The 26,123-nt window shown below is 40.9% G+C and overlaps 1 protein-coding gene and 1 long non-coding RNA gene across 8 annotated transcripts in view; one reads left to right on the top strand and one right to left on the bottom strand.

Annotated features, from left to right (window-relative positions):
• Nucleotides 1-38: 38 nt before the first annotated feature.
• Nucleotides 39-18,308, bottom strand: LOC125078314 (uncharacterized). 6 transcript variants are annotated; one of them, XR_007120861.1, is made up of 4 exons: nt 16,966-17,453; nt 15,528-15,666; nt 658-1,339; nt 39-518 (listed from the first exon to the last, which is right to left on the bottom strand). It is a non-coding gene; the product is annotated as an uncharacterized LOC125078314 (long non-coding RNA). The 6 variants fall into 6 exon arrangements; XR_007120860.1 differs by lacking the exon at nt 658-1,339 and adding an exon at nt 16,645-16,731; XR_007120859.1 differs by lacking the exons at nt 658-1,339; nt 15,528-15,666; nt 16,966-17,453 and adding exons at nt 4,719-4,767; nt 18,085-18,308.
• A 456-nt stretch (nt 18,309-18,764) lies between these two features.
• The window catches only part of SESN3 (sestrin 3), a 73,671-nt gene continuing 66,312 nt past the window's right edge, over nt 18,765-26,123 (top strand). For both annotated transcript variants that reach the window (XM_047690731.1, XM_047690733.1), the window contains exon 1: nt 18,765-18,891. In XM_047690731.1, the coding sequence (XP_047546687.1) occupies nt 18,814-18,891 (78 nt within the window). In that variant the 5' untranslated portion in view covers nt 18,765-18,813. The remainder of the gene's footprint in view (nt 18,892-26,123) is intronic.

The following is a 26,123-nucleotide window of genomic DNA, read 5'->3' on the forward strand; positions in this document are numbered from 1 at the left end:
GGTAAGAATTCACTAACCAAAGGACTTTTGCACATTGACCTTCTTTATTCATTTCTTCAAAAAAAATTTATTGTATTGAGGATATAATGATGAGAAAAACTGTCCTCATGAAGCTTACAATCTCATAGAGCAGGCAAAGAAGGACAAAAAAAATCACAGAGCAGGTGGCAAGTAGCGTGAGGAAATAACCTATCTCCATATGATCGTATCAAGATACAAAAAGATAAAGCCAAAGTTTAATCAAGCTTCTTCGTGACTATCCATTTTCTCTGCTAACCTGACCAGCTGCCTCTTGATGATACAGATTGGAAGGAAAGTTATTTCTTGCTGAAGTAATCTCAGTGTTTCCCTGGCCCACCAGAAGAAGAAATGCTATCCGCTGGCTTGGAGCACTCAGTTTCAAACCCAACAAACACTCACGGACGTCCCATCATGGACACTGAAGTCACCACCTCCAGAGCACAGAAAACAGCAGATTACTTTGATGAAATGAGCAGCTCCTATCTGTGGCTGGGTCTCTGAAGAATAAAAAAAGGAGAAAGTAAGGAGAAAAGCAATGTCTCGATTCCCACACCGTTTAATTCCTTATGTCACCTGTTCTTCCGACTCTGGTCCTGTTTCCCTTATTTCTCTCAGGCGGATACTTTGAACGTCTACCATGATCCCACAAGGGGTAGGACCTGTCAGATGTGCCCTTTGCTGTGGACATTCTTTGCTCCATCTGTAGTGACATGGCTTCCTTCCTTCATACCTTCCGTCAGAATCTGCAGTGAGGTTTGAATGATACTCTTCCCTCAGGTGGAGAACACCGATGCTCTATTTTACTTGCCTCTCCAGCCTCGATCGTGTGTTTCAAGTTAGTTAGGTCCCGGATGATGGCAGGGGTTGTTGGGTTACAAAGTTTCCCAGGATTTTGTTCTCTGACTTTTGCCTGATATTTAAAATTTTTTCCTATTGCTTATCGAAATCTGAGCAGTTATTAAGAAGCACACCGTACTTAAACTGAGTTGGGGAACATCTAGGAAATCACTTTGGATTATTTCGTTATCCCTCTTACAGGAAGCCCAGATGTGCTACACTCAGGTGATCTAAGAGGCAAGGGGTTCCATGGTAATTGCTGGCCCACAATGTGGGCCCAGCTGGGCTGACATTTTAATTTGTCTCTTTTGTGGCTTCCATTATCCTGGGGACCAAGGTATAAACGTGTCTGGAATCACAATATGTGGAAAGTTAGTAAAATTTTGGAACAGTGCCAGGACCATTCAGTGCTTGGGATGGATTTCTTGGAGTCTCTCCAAATGTACGGGCCGTCCATTGTGCCATGTGGCCAGACTTGAGTCTAGAGGAGACAATTAAGATGAAATTATGTTTACTGCAGCCTAGTTGCACAATGGAAAAAAACTGAGGTGAGTGGTCTGGAGGAGGTTGCTTCTGTGTTTTAGAAGACTTTCAAAGGTTCCACAGAGGAATGCTGCTTGCGTGTGGTGAAGTTTGGGGATGCTTAGAAAGCAGTTACTATATAAATATAAAAGGTGATTTAAAGGGGAAATGATGGCTGAGGCTGGAAAGGCTCTGGGTTTTTGGCAACTGTGCCGTCTCCTGAAAACGAAGGTGACTTGATATGATAAACAAAAGCATGGGATTCTGGTTTGGCCTGGGTTGGTAACCTAGCTTCCCCACTTGTTGGCTGTAAGCTTCTGAAAAAGTTCATTGCTTCTCAGAAAAGCTACAGTATCATGAAGTTAGGGTTAAATTAGTTAATACATACAAAACTTTTAGTATAATGACTGGTGCTACGAAGTGTTCTGCCAAGCCTTATAAGGAGACAGTCTAAAACGTTTTATAAATCCAGGGGTTTATAAGACTTTTGGGGTCTCAAAATTTCCTAGGAACTTGATGAAAACTATGGGTCCTTGTGCCACAGGGGAAAATGTGCATATACAAAATTTTTGTGCACGATTTTAGGGAATTCAAAGACACAAGGCTGTATAACCATAGACTTTAGGTTAAGATCCTTTGCTCTAGGGCTAGGTCCATTCCAAAAAGAGAGAGAAAGTCCTCTGTTTTATTCATTTTGTATAATTTTTGATCATTTATAATCACAGGTACATAGCTTTTTAGATGAGGAGGGATTTTTTTAAAAATATTTTATTTATTTATTTGACAGAGAGCCAGACATAGCACCAGCAGGGGGAGGGGCAGAGGCAGAGGGAGAAGCAGGCTCTCTGCTGGGCAGGGAGCCAGAGGCGGGGCTCCATCCCAGTGCGCTGGGATCATGACCTGAGCCAAAGGCAGATGTTTAACCTACTGAGCCACCCATGCGCCTCTGAGGAAGGGATTTTAGCTAGAAAAAATCCCTTCCCCCTTTTTTGGAATAACAACATTAAAATCCTAAGAAAATACCTGGTGTTTCAGATAAACAGGGAATTGTATCAATTTCACATTTCTATAATTTAAAAAAATCAGTTCTCTTTTTATCACCTACCCTTCATTTTGAGATATTCTGTAATATCTTGTATACAAGATATTCTTGTATTTCCCCTCTCTTCCTAACCCTATACTCTGAAATACATCGCCCTCAGAAGCTCACGTCCGTTCAAAGCTCCATGATGAATACAAGGATCGTTTACTCTGTGTATTTTAATTAGCATATCAAAACCTACTCTGCTATACCCATTTGATATTGTGCTATTTGTTGAACTGTACTACTAGAGTATAACTTCATCAGGTAGGAATTTGTATGAAAAGAGTTATCAAATACCTATAATGGGATGGGCTTGATTCCTTCCTCCTAGGATGCACAAATGAATAGAACCCAGACAGAGATGTATGTCTCAGACTGCTTACAGTCTCACAATAAAAATGATCTTTTCTTTTGGACAATTATGACTGGGTTGAGATTCAATTCATGGATGGGAAGTGAGGTATAACCTGCAAGTTTTCAGCCAAGTGAATGTCACCAAAGCCTCCATTGCCATTCCTCAAGGACACCTGCCTTCATTTGTTTAAACAATTGTTGGCAGCATGGGCACCATTAAACACAAAATAGCCAAAGTGTGTCTGGGCAAAATCCCACCCATAACTCCCCCCTCTGGCAGGAGCCAAGAACAGTAGCAGTGAATTGGCCTGTTCGGGAGCTCATCCCCTCGTTTTTTCACTGCAATATGTGTTTTAGCACTTCTATTTCGCTTCCAGGATACTTTGGGTGACTTTTGAGGAGAAAGTGAGCAAGAGAGCAAAGGTCCTGGGGTTTGGTAGTTTGTTGTAGTTAGAATGGAGCAGGGAATATGGCTGACCATGTGGAAAAGCAGCAGATTAATCCAAGGGAGAGACTGGAACATGAAAAACTGGAAGTAGCTTGGATTAAGTGACGGGCAGAAGGCAAGAGACAGTAAAAGGCTTTGAAATGCTGTACTCTTATACTCTTGTTCAATCTGCTTCTGGAGCCCCAGACGCAGTGTGACACAAAGTCAGTGTCACTAACATTTCGCTGGGATCCACGGCCTCTGGGCAACTCACCAGACCTCCCTCGGAATGTTACTGCAGGCCCAGAGACAAAGGACAAAGACAACAGAGTTGAGGTGGTGCTGGCAGGTTGGGGCTAGCCTCCAGTCACCTCAGCTTCTTGTCCTGTTTAGGGGGACAGACCTCAGGGCTCCATTCTGAAGCTACTTTGGATGGCCAACGTTACAGGAACTATGGCTCCAACACACCCATATATCTGCCTTCCCTACTTTGGTTTTTCTACCTAGAAAAAAGTCTTACCCCTTTTTGCTAACCTCTACATCTAGAACCCTATCCCTGTCTGGCCAAGTATGCTCCCTAGTTCTTGGGGAAAGGGGAGACAGTCTTCTTGGTGTTATCAGAAGAATCCAACTCAGACTTGCTTCAGCCCTTTCTTACCTGAGATGTCCTGTGCACTGGGCTAAGAACCATAGTGGAAAAGCAAAAGTTATGTTCATGACATCCGAGGAAGGTGAAATCAACCTAATGAGTTGCGTCATTTGCTCAAGAGAACACAAGCATTTACTTATGACTTGGTAATGCAGCGACCTTTCTTACATGCACCCATAATTTGCAAGCCACAATATTTTTGGCAGATGACTTGCTTATCTCCTCTCCCAGGGAACGCTTTGACAGACAACAGTATAAATATCCTGTAGCCTGGGCCCTTGGTTTCGTAAACAACCAGGAAAGAAGCAAGGCATTTTGCCTGATGACCAAGGAAGACTCACAAATAGGCTTCTATAAACAGAGGGCAATTGTAAAAGGGAAAGATGACAGAAGCGACGGCTTGGTCCATCCTTTAAATATCTTGCCCGTGACACCACCCAAAGGACCCTGTCAACCCAGACCCATATTTTAAGAAACCAGACCTATTAATATAGTTGGGCTCTTGCTCAAGTCATACAGAATACATCAGGCAAATTCCTTTCATGATTTTGTTCACAACACAAGAGGTAGTTACCTCCCACAGACTAAAACTGGAGATCCTTAGCTATGGGCTAGTAGGCAAAACACTTCGAATATTTCGAGGCACGCTATCTCAGAATTCCAGCTTTTCGGTGGAAATCTTATAAGCTAGCCAACTGCAATTCATCAGTTAAAACCCTAAATAATAATGGTGACTGGCTATCTCTAGCTTAGAAAAAAAGAATTTATCCAGCAGAAGACCAATAAAGGTATATACACATCTATGCATATGTGCACACACTCACCTGTACACACGCACGAGCCCAAGGTCCAGAAAAGATCATCTTTCTTCACCTAGAGGAGGCTAGAATGAGGAATACATTGCTGTCATCTCATTTCTGCAAGCACTTAGGTTCTTTAATAGTCGACGTTATCTCTGACAGGGAGTTCTCTATCTTGGAATGTGATTGGATAGGCTAATGGAAAACAAAAATGTTCTTTGCAAACACAAGGGCAATAAAGATGCTTAATGATAAACCTTGCATGTTATCAAGTACTCAAGGCCCCTTTTAAATCAAAGCAAGCAATGGTAAATGGTATCAGGAAACCCAGAACATTAAAATTCAAGTAAATTTCAATTCCTCTTGGAAAACAGAATGATTGTTGTATGAAACCTTTTAAAAATAGTGATAGCTAGCGTTTGCTCAGTACTCATAATCAGAGGAGCACTGTTCTATGCACTTTGCATATATTTTTTCACTTAGTCCTCAAAAAAAGCCCTCTAAAGTACTAAAAAATGAAATTTGAAGACTTTTGACCAGTGACTAGATGATACAATCCTGTGACAGAAAAAAAATTTTTCGGTTTCATCCTTACAGAGCTCTTAGACGATATATTCCAACTGATAGCTAAAGTTATCCTTGTTCGTAGGTGAATATTTCCATGTGCTTCCATTCCTCAGCACTCTAGCTCCCGGTAGACCTAGGCATCTCTGAATGTTCATGCTTTCTCAGAGAAGTAGAAAATGCAAAGTGACCAGTCTTGTCTCTACGGAAGTAGAGTTATCTCATCCACAGCAAGTGCAATGCAACCAAAGACTTCCAGGATTGCTCAGGGAGAAGCACCATTTCCTTTGGTTCTGCATCCACGTTTCCAAAGGTGTGGCAAGGGACACCTGTAAAGACGATCCTCATTAATAAGGTGAAGTATTGCCTTCATTTTCTAAGGGCTTAACATAAACTCAGAACTATTTACCTAGGAGATAAAAGGTCAAGGGTTGCTGAGCTGCAGATGAGCATAATATAAAGGATAATATAAAGGAGAGAAAGAGAGAAGGGGAAGGAGAAAGGAGAGAGAGAGAATGAGAGAGACTGATCTCAGCAAGGGGAAGAAGCAGGGGCTCCCGCACAGATAGGGCATATGAGGCACGGGAATGAAAACCAAGAAAAGCCCAGATCTACTAAGGCTAGTGATAGGCTCTACACAAACAGCTGTCATTTAGGCACTTACCACATCTGGTAAATTGAAGCAAATTAAAACACTTATACATGGGGGTTGACTGGGTGACTCAGTCGGGGTTAAGCGTCTGCCTTTGGCTTGGGTCATGATCCTGGGGTCCTGGGATCGAGCCCCACATTGGGCTCCCTGCTCATATATGTTTATATTTCCAAAACAATGTGGCCTCCTAGAACATGTCTGATCCCCTTTATGCCTTGTGAAGACCACCACAGTGATCTTTAACCTGCAATTTGACACAAAGTCACCCTTGTTCACTTCATCTTTTTCCTCAGCTACTTCGTTCTTGGAAACTTTTGAGGAAATTGAATTTTGATTTCTTTTTACTTTTTAAAAATCTTTTGGTTCAAAAAACCCTAGACCATCATTAAACTGGGCCAGGATGCATTAAGTGTGAATAAAGGACAAAGAATGGGGGACGCCTGGGTGGCTCAGTTGGTTGGGCAGCTGCCTTCGGCTCAGGTCATGATCCCAGTGTCCTTGGATCGAGTCCCGCGTCGGGCTTCTTGCTCCACAGGGAGCCTGCTTCTCCCTCTGATTCTGCCTGCCACTCTGTCTGCCTGTGCTCGCTCTCTCTCTCTCTGACAAATAAATAAATAAAATCTTAAAAAAAAAAAAAAGGACAAAGAATGGGAAGGGAGAATGCTTTTTGCCTCTCTTCACATAAACACATTAGAATCACTTTGGCATTAAACACGAAGGGGAGAAGAAGCTTGAGTAATGGATGACTGATTCCTACTCTCCAACTAAGAAGGCAAAAAGTTTCTAAAAACTTTGAGGTTTATGCAGAGCAGACTTTTTTAATGAAATGTGGGCTGTAAGAATTTTTTATGTGCAAAAACCAAAATGGGGTTTTCTGGCACAGTGAGTTCTAGTTCTTGCTTTGGGAATGTCTGACTTTCACATCCATTTACTAATGAGAACTAAAAGCAATATTTCATATTTGTAAGTGCTTGACATGAAAATGAAGGAAGACTGTTTCAGTCAATCTTGTTTGGTTGAAAGAAAGAGAGGTGCATTCAAGTTACTTCACAGAGTTGGCACTGGGAGAAGATGAGATGGGGGGAAGGGAATTGTTTCAAGAACTACCCAGCAAGGACCGGACAAGAAACACACCAGGACTGGCGGCATCCCTAAGTAATCCTGTCTTACTGCCTTCACTTTCTTTCTCTGTGTTACTCCGGCTTCCTCAACCTTCACTCTCTATCTGTTCTGATCCTTCAAAGTTTGAGCCCGCATATGGTTCACGGCATCCTCCCACAATCTGACTTGGATGCCAACTGGCTGAGTGTCTTAGCTTCCCATTGCCAAATCTCCAAGACAGGCATCTGATTGGCCCCACTTATCATTTTAAGCTAGTCTATACAGATGGCTGGCCGGGTTACAGAAAGGGCTGCCTTCAAATCAAGTGTCTACCCTTTGGTCCACTCATTTGAGACAAGGGACAAACACGTAGCCTGGAGCATGACTATTTAGAAGGAGACCACCAGCAGAAGGATTTCTTTGGATGGGACAGGTTGAGATAAAAGCTCTACTTTGCCAATAGATTATGTGGAAACCAGTGTACTCATCTTCCTTCTGAGAGGAGCTTGTCTCAGCTAATCACCTTCATCACCTCTACCACCAGTCCATCTACCACTGTCTCCACGACTGACCAAGCGCCTAGGAATCTGCATACTTCGATATCAAAGCATGAGGAATTCCAACAGAGTGCCAACAACAGTATTTTTCATGTTCCAGGACCACTCAATGGTTTTATTTTAGAGTAACATGCCAGTGGGCAATAAAATATTCAAATAGGGATAATAGATATTACTCTGCCTACTCCCATGGCATGTATATTAATAGGAATCCAATTAATGCAGGTGCCCAAACTGTATTTGGTGAGTGTTGGGAGATCTAAGTCAGCTGACCTCACCATTTGGTAACCTAATACAGAGAATTAGTTCAAAGAATATTTGTAATAGGGACGCTTGGGTGGTTCAGTTGGTTAAGTTTCTGCCTTCAGCTCAGATCAGGATCCCAGGGTCCAGGGATTGAGTCCTACATTGGGCTCCCGGCTCAGTGGGGAGCCTGCTTCTCCCCCTGTCTGCCGCTCCCCCTGCTTGTGCTCTCTGACAAATAAATAAATAAAATCTTAAAAAAAGAAAAAGAGTATTTGCAATAATGACTAATTGTAAATGCCAAGGCAGAGTTGCAAAAGACTATAAACCCTGGCATCAAGCAAATATGGTTTCAAATCACAGCTGTCTTATAATAACTGTGAGACTTTGGCAAAACTGCTACTCCCCATAAATCATTTGTAAAGTGAATATAATAATGACCCCTTCATAGGGGTTTTGTATACAGTTAGGCAAGACAATGTTTATAATATTATTTTTAAAAATAAATATTTAGACAATTTAGGCGTAAGTTATTGCAAAATGGCACATAGTAAGCTCTCAATAAATAACAGTAATGGTTTCTATTACTATCACTATTTTGAGTATAATATCCTTACCATGGCTGTTATGGGGATTGAGGAATAGAGATGAGAGTTATGAGGATTATCTTCAAACACTACACAGTCTTAAGAGTGATGATATAGACCTGTGTATTAGAAGTGGGGCATACCTAGAATTTGCACATGCACAAGTGGAATTCAGCAGAATGGTGGAGTAAGTGGGAAATGTTATGTGTGAAATAATGTTCAGTGATAGTCTCTAATTAGGAAAAGGAGGTTTAAATTCTGGCGAATTCTTCTTAGGGATCATGCCTCTTTGAAAAGAAAGGATTGCTCCTAGTGTAAAAGTTTATCTGTGGTAATGTAAAAAGCCAGGATGCCTCGGATTTTCATAACTGGGACATGAACTCCATGGAAAGCATCGAGAACTGCAAATGGAAAGGACCCACTGGATGGAATACCTGGAAGTCACGGTCAGAAACCAGGGGACAGCCCACTGCTTAGAGGTACATTTCACTTCCCCGGGAAGCCTAAACCAGGCTAGAGTCCCCGGCTGTATGTTCTCTTCCTGTGTTTTCCCTACTAAAATACTCACTACATAAAGGCATGACTTGTTTAAAGTCCATCTTCTGTGCTAGGTTGGAAGATCTGTAAGACCCTGACTCGCTATTCATAACTTTATATCCGCAGCTAGCACCTACTGGTACACGGTAGGTATGCCACGAACACACGCCAAGTGAATGAGTACAGGAATGCAAGAATGAATTCAGTAATGTACATGGAATTCAGAGGTGATTTCATCATATATTGTTCTGCATTGTTCTCTAATATTTATAAGGGTTAGTCCTGACTTCCTGTTGACATTATAAATTGCATTGAGACACAGCAAGAATTCTGCATCCTATGTCTCTACCACTACAAGACATCCCATTACAGGCATAAATCCTCCAAGGGTCTTTCTAAGCTCTTTGCTAATAATCTTTCTTACCCTCTACTCTCCATATCCTATCTTCTATTTTCTATATCAATGCAGAGATTACACCTCAGTCTCACTATTAGATTGTAAACAGGGCTTTTGTTATTTTTATCACCAGGACTTACTGCTTGGTAAAGGTCCCATAGATAAATGAGTGAGTAAGGGACTATTTGGACAGCATATATTTCAAAGCATACTATCAAAATGTGCAGCCTTCTAGAACTTCACAAATTGCTGTTGTGTTCCAAGCTTACCATTTGTGTAGAAATATAACATCTCAAGCCAACATTTTATATTTGAAATGGCTCTTTGTTGTTACCATTCACACAAATGTTGAAAGTTTCTTCTTGATAACAAGGCAAATTTTACCTTTGCATGAAAATATTTTTTAAAGATTTATTCATTTGAGAGAGAAAGAGAGAGCGTGTGTATACATGTATATGAGCATAACGAGGGGGAAGGGAGAGAGGGAGAGAGGGAATCTCCAGCAGACTCCCTGCTGAGTGCAGAGCCCAATGTGGGGCTCGATCGCAGAACCCTGAGATCATGACCTGAGGTGAAACTAAGAGTTAGACGCTTAACTGGCTGAGCCACCCAGGCATCCCTGCATGAAATATTTTTTATAATTTTAGGATAACTAGAAAACTTCTGTTGGTAAAAATAACATACCCACTTGCTTTCTAGTTAACAAACTCTGATACATCCAATCGTTTCATTCAATAAGCTTTTTTGAACACCTCTTAGGTTTCAAGCACTTGAATTACTCAGATGTCCCTGGAGAAGGTCAAAGTCTTCATGTACCATAGTCACCGTCAGAGGGTCTGAAGGTTGAAGTGCAGACTGTTCTTTTTCAAGGATCCCTTCAGTCTCACCTTGGTCCTGCACATTGACTCCTGCAAAGCCCTCACAATAGACCACTACCTGTATTGAAGACTTCTGAGTCTGCAATGGTAATTCCTCTGTATTCCCACTAATTAGACCCTGGTCCCAAACTTCCGTACTATCATGTGGATTTTTTTCTACTTTATTCATCCACCTTCCTTTTTAACACCTAGACAGCATATTTCACAATAATCTTTCCTTAAAATATATAAAACATCTCTCTGTCAGTGTTTCCTCATCTCTAAAAGAAGGGTTTAGAGAATTTGGGACAATGGATTCAGAATACCAAGGAGACAAACAGGCTAACAAGGAGAAATAATCCCTGAGTGGCAAAGGAAAACCAACACAACTCTAGCAATTTTGAGGAGAGAACAAGTTTTACTTTCTTCCTGTCCACTTGAAGAAATGCTCCTACTTCCGTATCCTGCTTACACTAGATTCTCATGGAAATACTGAGACAAAACAGATCCACAGAATTTTAGGGCTCGAAGGGGTCTTTGCAATTCTCTACTCCAACATGGATTAGCCACAAATATAATGAACTTTAAGCCTTAGGGTCCATCGCTAGCATTGGCCCCTCCCAAGGCCTTGGGAGAGATCTAAGCAATTGTGTTCACATGGTCACATTTTTAATTAAACATAACCATTATTGGTAAAGACCACAGTCTCTGCAGCCCAACCTACCTCCTTCAAACTCACCCTCACGCTGGGGGAACTGAGAAAGCTGTGGGCATTTGTGTTGCTCTGGCTAGGGATCTATTGAGGTGGAGGTAACATTGGCCTGGGTTTACTGGGTTATATACACATACACGGGGATCTCAGCCACTTTAGCATGCTGCTGTTCCTTTGAGCCGTTCCAGTGTAAGGATGAATTCTAAATAGTTCCACTGTCCATTGGGCCAATTTACTGGCACCAGGTCCCAAAGATGTAGGATTAGGGGCTATTTCATTATATATATTCAATTATATATATTGATTATATATATTCAATTATATATATATATATTCAATTCAATTATATATATATAAAATGAAATAGCCCCTAATCCTACATCTTTGGGACCTGGTGCCAGTGCCTTAAGACATATATATGTCTTAAGGCACTCAACACTGGAAAGGGATGGTAGGGAAAAGATAAAATTACCTTTCTATTCTCTCTGGAGAGAAGAATATTGCAAAAATCATTGTCATATGAAGAGGAAATCAGCCCCCCAAATGTGGGAAATATGTAATAAAGGATTGTCTCAGATAGCTAATTAATAAACATTTATTTGAATTTTGTGATGTTTATGGTATTTTTACCCTTTTAAAATTCATTGTGATTTTGTTACTGATTTTAAGTATTCACTTTCATAACTAATTTTGCATCTAAAATTTTATTTTATTTTTCTTTAAAAAAGGATTATATAAGCATTAGTCTCCCTAAAACCTGGATTTGACCCTTGGCCTACTTAATCACCTCTTCACATTTAATAGGTGAGGCCAGACCATATCACATAGTTCACAGCAGTCCTGAACTAACCTAGGTCTTCTGGCTTTCTGTTCATTGCTATTTTAACCTACATTATCTTACCTTTTTTTTTTTTTTTTAGATTTTATTTATTTATTTGACAGACAGAGATCACAAGTAGGAAGAGAGACAGGCAGAGAGAGATGGGGAAGCAGGCTCCCCACCGAGCAGTGAGCCCGATGCGGGGCTCGATCCCAGGACCCTGGGATCATGACCCAAGCCGAAGGCAGAGGCTTTAAACCACTGAGCCACCCAGGCGCCCCCACATTATCTTACTTTTGAGAAGTACCCAAACTCTTTTTAACTCTTTTTAAGAACTTTTAAAGATCTCCACTTAAAAAAAAAAAGGCAAATAAAAAAAATATCCCCTGACCACAGTATGTAATAATAATAAGCACTTATATAGCATTCTTATATGTTAGGCATTGTTCGAAAGTGTTTTACATATAGCTCATTTAGTCCTCAAAACAACTAAGTTAGTATAATATCCTCATTTTCAGAAGTTTGTCCATAGATTGGCTAAGTAAGTACAGCAAGGTCACAGTGTGCAGAGACCAGAACATCCTCTGTATTGTGGAGCTAGCAGCAAGCATTTTCTGAGACCTTACAAATGTTCTAAGCATTTTGTTGAGAGCTATAGTGCATTATCTCATTCAATCTTTACAATTGCCTGTTAAGATAAGTAGCATTATGACCTTGTCTCAGAAACGAGAAACGGAAATGTAGAGAAATTAAAGGACTTGCCCAAGGTCATGTGTCTCACAAGGGGCAAAGTCAGTACTCAACGGCTCAAGCCTGACTCTAGGGCCAGGGCTTTTAGTCTCTACATGATAATGTCCATCAAAGAAAACACTTTCAATGTCCTTCTACTATTGCCATATTCTCTGTGGTCCCTCTATCCTAAAGTTACAATTAGAATGGGTACGTGGGCAGAATTAAAGACTGGGGTTAGCAGCATAAAGGACATAGTAACCCGCTTAGACATCTGTCCTCCGACTTGTGGGATACACACACACATACATATAATCCCATTGTACACACAGACACATTTGGATCTTAGTGGAGTATGTATGTGTTCTTTGGAAAACGAGCTCTGGTAAGAATTTTCTTGGTGGAGATGTGGAGGGGGTTGGTGAGGGCATGTACGTGTGTATGATTTTCCGTGCATCTGATCCCTGTCCTCAACATTGGTTGTCCCTTAGAGATGGCAAATTTATTTTTGATTCATATTCTGTGATAAAGGTAAGAATGGCAATCAGCAGATTAGTGATGGAGATGCCGAAGAAAGTTTATAGAGGCTGCAAATCCCTACACATGGCAAAAAGAGAACATAAATACAGGGGCAAAATGTAACCCCCAGGGAGTGACAGTGACCTTGGTAAAGTAGAGAGTACTTCAAACCCAAATAGCAGGTACTGGGCTCTAGCAAAAGGAGCTTAGTGTGACCAGATCACACAATTTTTCAAGAGAAACTGGAAATCTAGATTTGGGGTGTAAAATCTCCTCACTTGTAAAAATTTTAAAGTTTTTTTTTTTTTTTTTCCAAAAAAAAAACCCTGTGCTGGCTCACATTGTGGAGGCAAACAAACAACAACAAATCCCACCATCCATAGGCCTCTCCCCGGATGTCTGCTTTGTATGGAGTTAAATGCAGGGAACTCTGAAATGGGAAATTACAAGAAACAACGGACAGAAATTTGGATCTTGGTAGAATAGTGGTTCTTTGAAAAATGAGCTTCAGTAAGAATTTTCTTGGTGGGGGTGGGTGATTCTGGGTGTGGGATGGAAATGGGCACAAAAGCCATAGCCCCTTTGGATCAGATCCTCTTAATTTCTCCTTCGGAGTAGTAATGGTCTTGGGCCTTGGGAAAAAAAAATAGCAGGAATCTAATTAACAGCTCAAAGGGAGCAATCAATTTACAATTGTGTGAAGTGCAAATTCCTTTGTGCACAAAACAAATTACAGTATTTGCAAATTTGTAAATAATGCAGCACTTTCTGCTATCCAAATGCTTTGGGTGCCCCAGGGAGAAGGAAAAAGAAGTCTGAGAAGGCAAAATGTTAGAAAATGACCTATTGTCTCAAAAAATGGAATTTTTAAAATATCTTTAGCAATTGATTTTTTTCAATTGAATCCTTATTTAGGAACTATAATGAGGCCCAGTTCTTAGGTCAGTAGGAGAATATCTAGAGAAGTAAACAATTTCAAGTCCAAAAGTCACAGCATGTTATTAACAGGGTACCTTCTTTCAAAATTACTGAACAGGAAAAATGGCCTCCAACCCTCCCTACACATTGAGTTTCTGGCAAGAATTTCCATTTTATAAAGGCAATAGCAAGGCCCAGTCACAGTAATCATTATGTTCAATGTCAGACAAGGAATTGGTGATAGATAAGGACATGAATCCAGCCAATCTGCCCTGAAACAATGGTTTTGTGAAATGCTCAATTCACAAATATTTACTGGGGCCCTTTTATAAGATGCTATCACTGTCATTCGAGATTCAAAAGATACCCTGAAGAATGAATGGTGTATTTAGGAAAGTAACACATTATTTTTTTCCAAGATTTTTAAATCTTGGAAATAAAATAAATCATTATTCTTTTCCAAGATTTTTAAAGCACTTCTCTACCTGTTGAGCTAGGAATTGAGAATACAAAGTAGGGGTGCCTGGGTGGCTCAGTTGGTTAAGCGTCTGTCTTCGGCTCATGTCATGATCCCAAGGGTCCTGGGATCAGCCCCCTCTGCTTCTCCCTCTTTTTCTGCTGCTCCCCGCCCCAAATAAATAAATTAAGTCTTAAAAGAAGAAGAAGATGAAGATGAAGAGAAAAAGAGAATACAAAGTAAATATAACTTCATCCCTGCCCTCAAGGTGTTCACAATCTAATGAGAAAACAGAATTTAAGCCAATCATTTCAATACTGAGATTGTGCTAAAGAAGAGATAAAAAGAGGGTGACACCATAGACACTTGGACAAGTGCTTGACTCCACCAGAAGATCTTTTTTTTTTTTTTTAATTTATTTATTTGACAGAGAGGGAGATCACAAGCAGGCAGAAAGGCAGGCAGAGAGAGAGGGGGAAGCCCGCCAAGGGGAGAGCCCGATGCGGGGCTCGATCCCAGGACCCTGAGATCATGACCTGAGCCGAAGGCAGAGACCCAACCCACTGAGCACCCAGGCGCCCCCACCAGAAAATCTTTCAACAGGAGATGAAAATCACCAGGCAGAAGGGCAAGGAAAGCATTAGAAGTGGAGGTAAGTGGACTATTTATGGGCCTGAAGCCGGCAAGTGACAGTTCAGATGTGTGCTTTCCAAATGATTCTCTCCCCTGTGTTCTCATTCACTGTGGGATGAGTGCAAATTGGTTAAACCTATCCACAAAATATTTTAGCAAATTGTAACAAGAGCCTTAAAACATATTCACATCCTTTCAGTTAGAAATTCCATATCTAGGAATCAGAGGGGCTGCCAGAAACTTATGTATGAGGAGGCTTATCATAGCATTATTTATAACCATGAAGAACTGGAAACAGCTTCTATGTTCAATAATGGGGTAATGGCTAAAGAATGTCCTATGTGTGTGGAACATCCTATGTGTGTGGGGTGGATGTATCACCTTTTAAGAAATATTTCAAAACAAGCAAAAATTATTTCTAAAAACAATGTCAATTAATAAAGTATCATCCTAATTTTGTAATAAGAAAGTTAAAAAGTAGTTCTCAATGTTGGTTGTAATTTTCACCCATATCTTACTTTTCTGAAGGTCTTTCTTATTTTATACATACCAGACAACAAAAGGGAGGAAGTTTCTCCTTATCCTGTGTGAAATCAAAAGAACTGCTTTTTGTTTTCTTCCCTCTTAAGAGTGTGATCCAGGATTCACAAGTCACTCTCTTAAGTCATATTCTCTTTATGCTATCCAGGCTGGTTAGAAAAGAAAGGGAGACCAGGTGAAAAGTGGAAGAGAAAGGAAGGATCCAGAAGTTGAACACTGACATGAGCACAGAGAAGGATGGTGGGAGAGTGGGGCTTGTGAGGACCAAAAGAAAGGGTGAAGGTTTGTGCTGAGAATGAGTTACTGGATTGAAGATTTTAGGGGTGAAACATAGACACATATAAAAGGGTTCAATATAAGAAATGTCACAATGCAGCACACCCTTAAATGTCAAATAAATGTCGCTCTGGATAATTAATGTTATAAAAGTTTGGAGGAGTTTGGTGGAGAGAGCCATTTTTGGGTCACCTACATGGATCAATGAAGCTATTCCCCTAAAACCTCCCTTTAGCCATCTTTGTCAGTGCAAACAAAGCTGTAGATTACACTCTCCTGGCCATCCTTTCTGGGGAACTTAGTTATGGGGAACTTAGTTATGCTCAAAGAACATCATTGTGAAGGGATTTTAACTACTAAGAGGAAAAGTTATATGAAGAATATGATTGAAACCAATTTGAATCTAAAATACTATCTGAGAAAATTCAATCTCTGCACAAAAATTCACTTCACCCTTCAATACCTCCTATCCTTTAAAATGTATTCACATAAAATCTGCTTTACAAGAGAGAACCAGCCAGGAACATAGCCCAAGAAATTTACCACTAAATGGGGACACATATGTGTTTCAGTTCTTAGGAAAACTGTGCCTTGCTAACTTTCTCCCTGGATTTCTCCATTCTCTGCATTGAAGAGCAGGTGGTGACTTCTCTCCTTACCTAATCTTCTTGCTGTTACACCTTTCTGATCGTTAAGCACCTGCCCCACACCATTGCTATTCTAGGTTATATATGTCTACAACAGCATCAAGGGATCTTTGGCTATCACTAGTTAAATGGATCAACACATTTACCCAACCACAAAACTCAGACCCTTCAGGGGTTTTCCAGTCAATTTTAATCTAATAAAACCTGGCACTGGCAGATTTCCACTTCCTTTGTTCCTTGTGTAGATTTTGGTGTATGTGTGTTGGTCTCTAAAAGGGACAGAGGAGGCAGCTGTTGAAAAATGAGATTGACAGTTTTAACCACACAATTTGGTCTAATAGCTTTGATATGCTAAACTTGCTAGCTCCTCCAAGTGTACCTTTCTGATTTTGCATTACAACACCACACTGAATCCCTAAGGAAACTAGGGTTTTTTGTTTGTTCGTGTGTGTGTGTGTGTGTGTGTGTGTGTGTGTGTGTGTGTGTTTTAATTAAAAAGAAAAGGAAGAAAAGAAAAATGCAAACCAGTGAAACAGTTCTTTTACATCATCTCCAGATTCATTCTGCGGAACGCAGGCCTTCACAAATCCCGGCCCACTAGAGACCTTTAAAAAAGGAGAAGCTGAGAATACAGATCATGTTCTGAAGAGCGAAAACAGGTGATGTCATAACGCACAGTCCTGTGTGGTCACAGCCAGGGGCGGGTGGGGAGCTCGGGCTCCAGTGAGCACGGAGCTCCGCGCCAGTGGGTGAAGCAAGTTGTCTCCGGGGCCAGGAGGACACCGGTGGGGACCCGGCACCAATCAGGTTCTCGCTGGGCGCCTGCCTTTGTTCTCACTGGGGAGCAGGTTTCCGGGCGTCTCGCGTCGGGAACCCGCATTGGACCCGCACGCGCGTTGCTGGCCTCCTCGAGAGACTTGGCTACCCCTTCGCCCGTCCACCCCCCCAAACTCTGCCAGCCAGAGCTTTCCCCAATTAGATGTGCCCTCTCTCCCTAGAGCGTGGACGCCAAAATCCTGACTCACCATTTTTAGCTTTGGAAGAGGCAAGTCCAGCCCAATAGTTTACAGACGATTTGTTCTCTGAACCTTTCTTCCCGAGCAAGGCTCTGTGTTCTCCATGTTTCTGATCAACTGTCTCAGAAAGGACCGTTGGGTGAGAGGATAAACCTGTCTTTTTGGCCCTTTCGTGCTGGACAAATAAAGGAACTTTCACTGCTGAAAGGACTGCGAGAAGGTACTTCAGATGGAGGAGAAAACCGCTAAACCGGAGGTTTTGTGTCCACCCCCCCACACACAACTCAATTAGTGGCGTAAATATATTTCAGACGTCTACCCCTTCCCCCCTCCCCACCCAAGACTCAGGTAATTGGTCTTTTGCAAAACAAGGCTCAAGCAAGATACATGATGCAGAAAGTTCTCTGAGATCCCTGGATGGCAAGCATTACGTGACTGCAGTCTTCTTTACAGCTAAGCTATGATTCTGGCTAAGAGAAAGCCTAATCACTGCCCTGATAGTGTGAACGTTTTAGCTACCGCCTGTCTCCCGTCCCCAGCCTTTCTCAAGAAACCAGGAAATATTTAGTTCAGTCTGAGACCCTCTAGCGAGGCTCTAGCTCCCAGTTTTTTATCTCACTCTCCTTACCATTTTTGCAGGGACCTGGAGAAGGGGGCGTGGCTTGTCTTCGGGGAGGGGCTGGGCTTCCAGGGATGTTTTGCATACGACACACCCTCTTCCTCCTATTGGCAGAGCAGAGCAAACTGTATTCCCTTCCACCCCACTACCTAACTAACCCGCCATCTCTCTCCAGTTCCGAGCCTCGGAGATAAACTTAACTTGCCCGGAGATTCAAGGCGTCCTCGGCCTCTGTGATTGGCCGGCGTGGCTCCCAACCGGGCTCTGGTTGCTCATTGGCTGTGGGCTAGAGGCCCAGGGGCGTGGCCGGGGCTGTCCGAATGGCGGGAGGGGGCGGTACCGGAGCGTGGAGGTGGTGAAGGTGGTGGGGAGGCGGGGGCGGGGCCGCACTGAGGCGCTGCGGCGGCGGCGGAGGCGGCGGCAGCGGTGGCGGCTGCTCGTCCTAGCCTGGCGGGGGCGGGGGTCTGGAGGATGGGGGCGGGAGGAACAACGGGCCGGTGAGGAGCAGCCGCCGCCGTCTCCGCCGGCGCTTCGGCAGCCGCCGCGGTGGTCACCTCGGGCAGCGCCGCTCGTTCTCGGGCAGTCGCCTCCCATCCCGACATTCCGCCCGGGGGAGGCTGAGGCTGAAGCGCAGCCGGCGGCAGGGGGACGGTCCGACTCCGCAGCGGCGCGGGCGGCCGCAGTGATACCCGGCCCCGGCCCCGCCGTCCGTCCTCTCCTTCGGCGCCCGCAGCCACGATGAACCGGGGCGGCAGCAGCCCGTCGGCCGCCGCCAACTACCTGCTCTGTACCAACTGCCGGAAAGTGCTGCGGAAGGTACGGGCTCGGCCTGGGGTCCAGCCCGAGAGGGGCGCTTCCTGCCGGCGGGGCTCGGGCTGCTCGGCCCCGGGGCGCACTGTTGGGGCGAGGCTCAAAGGGATCCCCGGGCACCTTCCCCAGGCCGGGACCGAAGAAGGGGGCGTGGGTTGAGGGTGGAGGTTTGCACTGCTGCGTTTTATCTCCGCCGGGACAGATGCTAGTCCCGAGGGGTTGGGGATTTTTTTTTTTCCGATTTTCTTTTTGCTGCCAGTAGTCTGTTTTTCGGCTCACCTCCCTGCCTTGCCACCTCCGGCCTGCTCTTCGGGCGGAGAGAGGGAGCGATCCTCCTCCGGGTGCTGTGGATGGAGGTCGGTGCGGAATCTGAACAGCCTGGTCTGGTCTTGAGGAACCTGGCTCCCTCTTTGCTCTGTGGCTAACTCTTGGCGGGGGTGGGTTTTGTTTATTCGGTCGTTTCTGCCTTTCTTGTGCGCTCTCCCTTAACACGCCTTTTTGCATTCTCCTGACGGCAGTCTTGTGTCTATAGTTCGGTCTTGAAAGGAACTGGTAAAGCAGCTTGAACTTTATGCCCATGGGAAATGCTATTCGACCTTACAGTTCCTCTGGGGTTGGGGGAGGAGGAGACAGAGGTGGACGCGGGTTATCTCTCCTCAGCAGTACCCCCCCCCGCCCCCGCCCCGTGTAGGTCCAGAAAAATCAGACGTACAAATCAGCTTATTGCTTCCCCGAGTGACTGATAGAAAGTTTACTCCAGAATTGTTTAGCTTACTTGGCTTAATCACTCCGTTAAGGGGTGGGGGAGGGGAGAGAAGATGTCGCTTTAGACCGAGAAAAGCTTTTAATCAGACTTGAACGGCCTCCACTGGGTAATATAATAATCACTTTCTTTTTCTCCAAACTGTATTTTTACATTTCATTAAGCGGAAACAGTAGTTGAGGTGCTTCTGTTTGTCCAGCACAAATGAATTAAAATTGCTGAGCTGTGCAAATGCATCGGGACTGAAAGGCTAAGACGAATACCGCACCGTTTTTAGTCAGTTTCTCCAAATACAGTGCAATTGGGACTGTTATTTATATATTAAAAATAAAAGAAAGCATGTAAGTAAGCAAGCTCAAATATTTGCGCTCTTTGTCCAAAAACTGTTTTTCTTCCTCTGTGGGTCAGGCCAAGTGCCAATCAAAGTTGTTTTTCAAGCTTCTTTTCCCTGCAGTAGGGCTGCTGCTTTTTCCCCCCACTATTTTGAGAGCATGAAGAAAGCAAAAGGGTTGCAGATTTGAAGTTAATCGAACGGTTAAATATGCCTTAAATTGTGTTTATTGGATATGTTTCTCTTGAAACAGATTTTTATTAAATGTGCATGTTGAGTATGTGCAGTTATTTTTTTCCATAAACTCTGGGATCAAATTACAGTTGATACTTGCTCAGCTCATGGTAGGGCAGCTTGTGAGAAATGTAATGGATCAGAAGTGCAGATCAGCTTAGTTGAATGTTAACTCTTTCACTTCAGGGTCAGATGTCATATGAAACTAGCTTTTTAAAAAAAATTATTATTATTATTTCCTGACTTCAAAAGTGGTAAGTTATGTCTTTAACATGAAAAAATTGTTGGTTGAGACACATCTGATTAAACTCAGGCCTGGTTAAAATAACAGCTAGTTGTTTTGTTTTAACTGAATAAGGAACAAAAGGACTATATTGACTTTGACTTTTTTTTTTTTAAGGCTCTGGCAATTTGGTAGGCTAATAAAATGTTTGGAGGTGATATTACGCTTCAAAATCTAGTTTTTCTTTAAAGAGAACCATGGCTATGGATCCATCATCGCTCTTTGCTGGCATTCTTTATATCTTTCTCTTAGCTTTTAAGAAACTTATTTCTGTTTGCCTAGAAAGAACATCCTCATTTCTAGTCATTCTTAAAAGAAAGAGGTATATGGAAAATGGATATTCACTATTTTCATATTTTGTAATTGCTATGTACCTCTGCCAATATTACAGCTTTTAGTAACTCCAAGGTATTTAATATTGATTCATTCAGTAGCATGAAATAACTTTAGATGGAAATGGGATTGTTTGAGCCAGTTATGACATGACTTGGCAATATTTGTAGCTTTTAAAGAGTGCTATTCTTAAGTGCTCTTAAAAGATACCAAGTGTTTAGCATTTTAAATTCTTCATCATTCTAAAAATAGCATGTAAGAGTTTATTTCTAATAAAGATGATTTTCTTTTTGATAGAAACTATATAACTTTAAAATTCATCTGTAACTCTGAAAGTGTGATTCTTTGAATTTATCTTGTTTTCCACTTAATAAAGTGTTCAGTAATAACCAAGTGAGTCATAGCATTTTGAATTTTAGTTCAGTTCATAATGAAGAATGAAACTCATGCACACCCAGTGTGAATTACTCTTTGCTGTTATAATCCTCATTAATGATGGGGAAAGAGTCACCTTTTATGTGGCATGAAGCTTTTTTCTTTAAGTAGCTTAATTTGTTGCAATGTGTTGAATTTGGAGGGAGGGGACTTCAAAAGGAACTGGATTCACCTTCAATGAAATAACTTGGTTTAAACAATGTCCGAAAATTGAGTTATATATTGTATGAGAGTCACATACATTATTAGAATTGCTTTTACAATTTTGATTCAGTGTCTTCCAAAGTAGAAAGACTTCTTAAAATATTGAATATGCCTAATTTGGTAGCCTAGGTTAGTAAAAAGAATATATTTCCCATACAGGGAAACAAATGAAGGAACAACAGACTATCCTCACATCTATAACTCTTTCTAAGTTCTGTTATCAATGAAATAATTCAATAAAGTTTTTAATAAAAAAGGAAATGCTTCCACTTACTTTGGAAAAGTTAATGAGTTCTGAAGTAAAATACATGTTTCTTGAAGAAATTCCGGTGACAACTGGATAAATTCCAAAGTGGAGTACCAAACTGCATTAAGGTAGGTAACCGTCAGTCCACTAATCTTCTGATGAATGAAAGGGGGCATGTTACAATGTTTTTGAGTATGGAGCTGCCAGTGCTAGTGAAGTGAATAAAATAGCACTTTAACATTTAAAAATTCTTAATGTGTTTAGGTAGTTCTAGAGATAGGTTTTTGTTGGGTATTGCATTTTTCCACTTTGTTTCTATAATCAATTATTTTGGCAACTTTTTGGTGGTTTTTAAGCGAAAGGACTCCAAAAATAAAATGGGAAATACTAAATTGAACCATATGAACCTCACTTTTATAATTAAAATTGTCAATTAATAGCAGTTTTATAAGGTTCATTCAGTAGAATGTAGAGTGTAATTGCTTTGGCTGATTTTTGTAGCTGTATTCTTGGTTAATTAGGTTTCTCATATATATATTTTTTTTGATTGTCAAAATCAGTTTTTTACTAATTTATCTTTTTACTTATTTTATCTTAGTTTATCTTAACTAGGTAGAGATGAAGCAGTGAATATATGATAGCAAACCATTATACAATGGTTTTCAGGCTGCTTTTTAGGAAGCCCTAAAATGCCTTTTTAAATACAATTACACTTATTCTTAAGTCGTAACTTAAAAATACAGCTACACCAAAATATGTTTTACCAAATTTTAACAAATTGTTTTAAAAGTTATCTTTTGTTACAAGATTATTATGTGCAGGCTGTGAATTAAAGCTTGTTCTGCTATGCTTATACATGTATTTGAACCTTTTTGTTAATATGCTATTGATAAGAAAGATGGTTAAAAAAATATCCTTCCCACGTGTATCTACTCATGTTATATTTCTACTGTTATAGTTTTATTTGTTAACAAACTTCCTGCTAACAGTAATTGTTGCTTCATAACTAAAACACATTAAAATCATTGTTTTGTATATTTATATATTGCATAGTTCAGATCCAATTGAAATTTCATTTGTAAAAGGGATTCTGTTACTTCTCCCACCTTCCCACCCCCTGGGAACTGCCAAAACATAACTTCTAAAAGCCACTAGATGTGCTCATGGTCTCTCATAGATCTTGTAGTTTGTTACGTCTCTGGCAGGTCTTTTAATTTGGGACAAATTAGTTAATTTCCTTGAAGACACTTTTTTTCTGTAAAATGTAGATAATTTCTGTTTGACTTAAAGGTTGCTACATAGCTCAAGAGAGAGAATGTGTTAAAGTGCTTTGTAAACCATGAAGTGTAACTTATAAATATAAGAAACATAGGAGCCTATTTATTTTTCCAGGTCACTGTAGTTCTTTGTGAGTTACAGCAATATATTTCAGTACATAGTGAGTAATTTGGTTAGTCTTCACTTTTCTGTCCTTTTTAACTATGATGTCTGTAAATGAGAGGTAAAGATACTATGCTTTGGTTAGAATGATCAACATACTGGTTTTTGATTTGCATATTTCTATTTATACTTATTCCTCCCCCTCTTATGTACTAATCCAGTGCATTGCTTTTATTTTTTTCAGTAATTACATAAAATGAAATCGCCTTTTCAACACTTCGGAAGATGAGGAAAATTAGTATTTAGTTTGAAAGGACTAAAAAGTCAAAGATGACTATATTTAATAGAAGTTGGGGATATCTAGGGTAAAGCAAAGAATAGTTCTAATTTAGGAAAAGAGTTATGGGAGGAAAGGTGTCAGTCTCTTCTCCCCATCTCTACCCCATTTTTCCTTTTCGAAAGTATTCGGTAATAACTCAAGTTTTGTCTAGACTTTCATTCACTATTTTTAGAGTGCTTTCACATTATCTCAGTTGCTTCTCACAGAAAATTTAAGTGCCATGACCTCTATCCTACAACTTGTAAAAGGGTCCATTTAATTCTTAGAACCACTTCTGTAATAAAACAATATTCTTATGGTCCCCTGAAGTATTGAAGCTGCCAGGGAATATCTTCAGCGTCTCTGAATGGCTCTAGATCCCCCAAATGCTCCATCTGGCCATTCTTTCTCTTTATGGCAATGAATGTTGTCAGTGGTTCTTCAATGAGTAAAAATGCTCATTTTTGAGCAAATGTTTATCAAAAGCCTACATGGATGGGTAAAAGATCCATTGGAAGTGCAAGCTAGGCAAATAGATTTTAATATAATAGGGTAGGGAAGGTTCATTTCCTGATAGGGTTTCAGATTCCACATTGTAAGGAACTATTAGGAAGCTCAGCTTGTGGAGTTTTGGTGTGCTATCAAAGAAGCATATTCACAGTTAACTCCTTCATTTCCCGACTTCTTAATGTGTGTGTTAGGCCAGATTTTCCTCTCATACTTCAATCAAAACATTGCAACAGATTGAATACAGAATCAGATAGAAAATTCAGCTGTCTTCTATTAAACAGATACTAAAGAGATCTGCAAGCCATAAATGTCACTCTGCTCGCTATTTTTTTGTTTTGGAAAATAAAGTTATTTTCCTAAAAATATGTGCCTTATGTTAACATGTAATGGATTTATTATTTTAAGTGAATTAACATTTAACATTTTCTCAGTTTTAATTCCTAATATAGTAAATATTGACAGTTATAATCCATACACAAACAAAATCTCTTTGGTTCCCTCTGAAATTTTTAAGAGTGTGAAGGAATTCCAAGACCAGAACATTTGAGAACTGTTGAGCCAGAGTTCATATACATGTATGGTGCATATAAATGTAATTCTCAGGAATCTATGGGGAAAACAAAAGGCAGATATCGCTCACAGAAAATGTAGATGAGACCAACCCAGTCAACTCTATTCTGTGTGAGGATCACTTGCAGAGGCTGCCCAGCACCTTTTCAGTGACATCGTAGAAGCTTCTCCACTCTCACAGTAAGGGTTAGGCTAACTAGAAATGATCTTTACTTTTCGTGAGCATCCCCTTACCTGGTAAAAACCAGGGTGGGGGACAAACACGTCTCTGGCTCTGAGAGAATATTCTAAGTACTCGGCAATGAACGGTCAGATCCAAAGATTTTGTCCATTGTGTTCTAATCAGTTGGCTCTTGGCTGAAAAGGAAAGGTTCAGAGTAGCCAGGTTAGCCTTTTTTCTTGAAAGTTGAGACATGTGGGAGAAGCAACAGAAGAAGAAGAGACAAGAAAGAATCAGAGAAGTATTACTGTAGACTGCTGATAACAAGCATTGCTAGAATAAAGGAAAAGAAAACCACCACTGTAGATAGGAGATAGGACAGCTCTGAATGTGGGAGTCCCTAAATACTACAATCCTCAAAGACAGGGCGTTTTCTATTTTGCCTATAGGGGGTGCAGGTTACTCTATCCGCACAAGCTACAACAGACAGTCACCTGCAGTTCAGTGTGGTCTTGAAGGCATGGGCATAAGGCTCTATTTATTCGATTAGATCTGGTGAGACCTGTAAATGACGACCAGTATCTAGACTATCCCTAGGATACCACTGTGGTGGGGGGCAGGGATGGGGGAGAAGGTGGGATTCACCCATATACAGTAAATACATGGAAAACCAAAATGATTGATGATGTGTCCCACACAGTTACCTTAAGTGCATAAGTAGATGAGGTATAAACTACTTAAAAATATATATCCTATACCATCTAAGTCTACAGTTAACATGTAGAATTCTGATTTGTCTTTCAAAAATCTTCAGAGCTTGTGACATCTCCAAAGTGTTTCCTGATCTTTAAACCACTTTCCTTCTAGCTCCTCAGGACGGCTATTCTGCCCAAATATACTGCATTTATCATACTTAACACATTAAACTGTAATTAACAATTATTTACATATATCTTTCCCCTACTAGGTTTCCTCTTATTTGGGATCTAGTTAACAGAAAGTTTATTTTTAGCAAAATTAGAATTCTCATTTAAAGATCTGTTGCTCTTATAAACATTAGCAGTATACTTATATTGAATATAATATAATCTGATAAAATGAGAACTTTTCTCATTTTCCAGAATAGGTTTGATATTTGTCTGATATGTCTGGTCTTTACAGTCATATTTTGTTCTCTACGAAGAAAGAATACTTTGAGTTCAGTGGCAAAGATGACTTTACCATCTTCATGACCATGGGAATGTTTCAGTGAAATAAGCTATGTTTTGGAGGGAGTTCAGATAGGGGGCTGGAATGTCAGTTCACTAAGAGGGTCAGGACAATGGCCTTAGCTATTGGTCTTTTTCAGAAATGCAAAATAGCCATTGCTTTGTCATGGACATATACTCTACCTCCTGGAATGTGCTAGGTTCCATAAGGGGTGGCAGTTTTGGATTACTAAGGACCTACCTTCAAACTTAAAGATTCTC

This window comes from Lutra lutra, chromosome 10 (genome assembly GCF_902655055.1).
Source record: "Lutra lutra chromosome 10, mLutLut1.2, whole genome shotgun sequence".
Taxonomy (NCBI): Eukaryota; Metazoa; Chordata; class Mammalia; order Carnivora; family Mustelidae; genus Lutra; species Lutra lutra.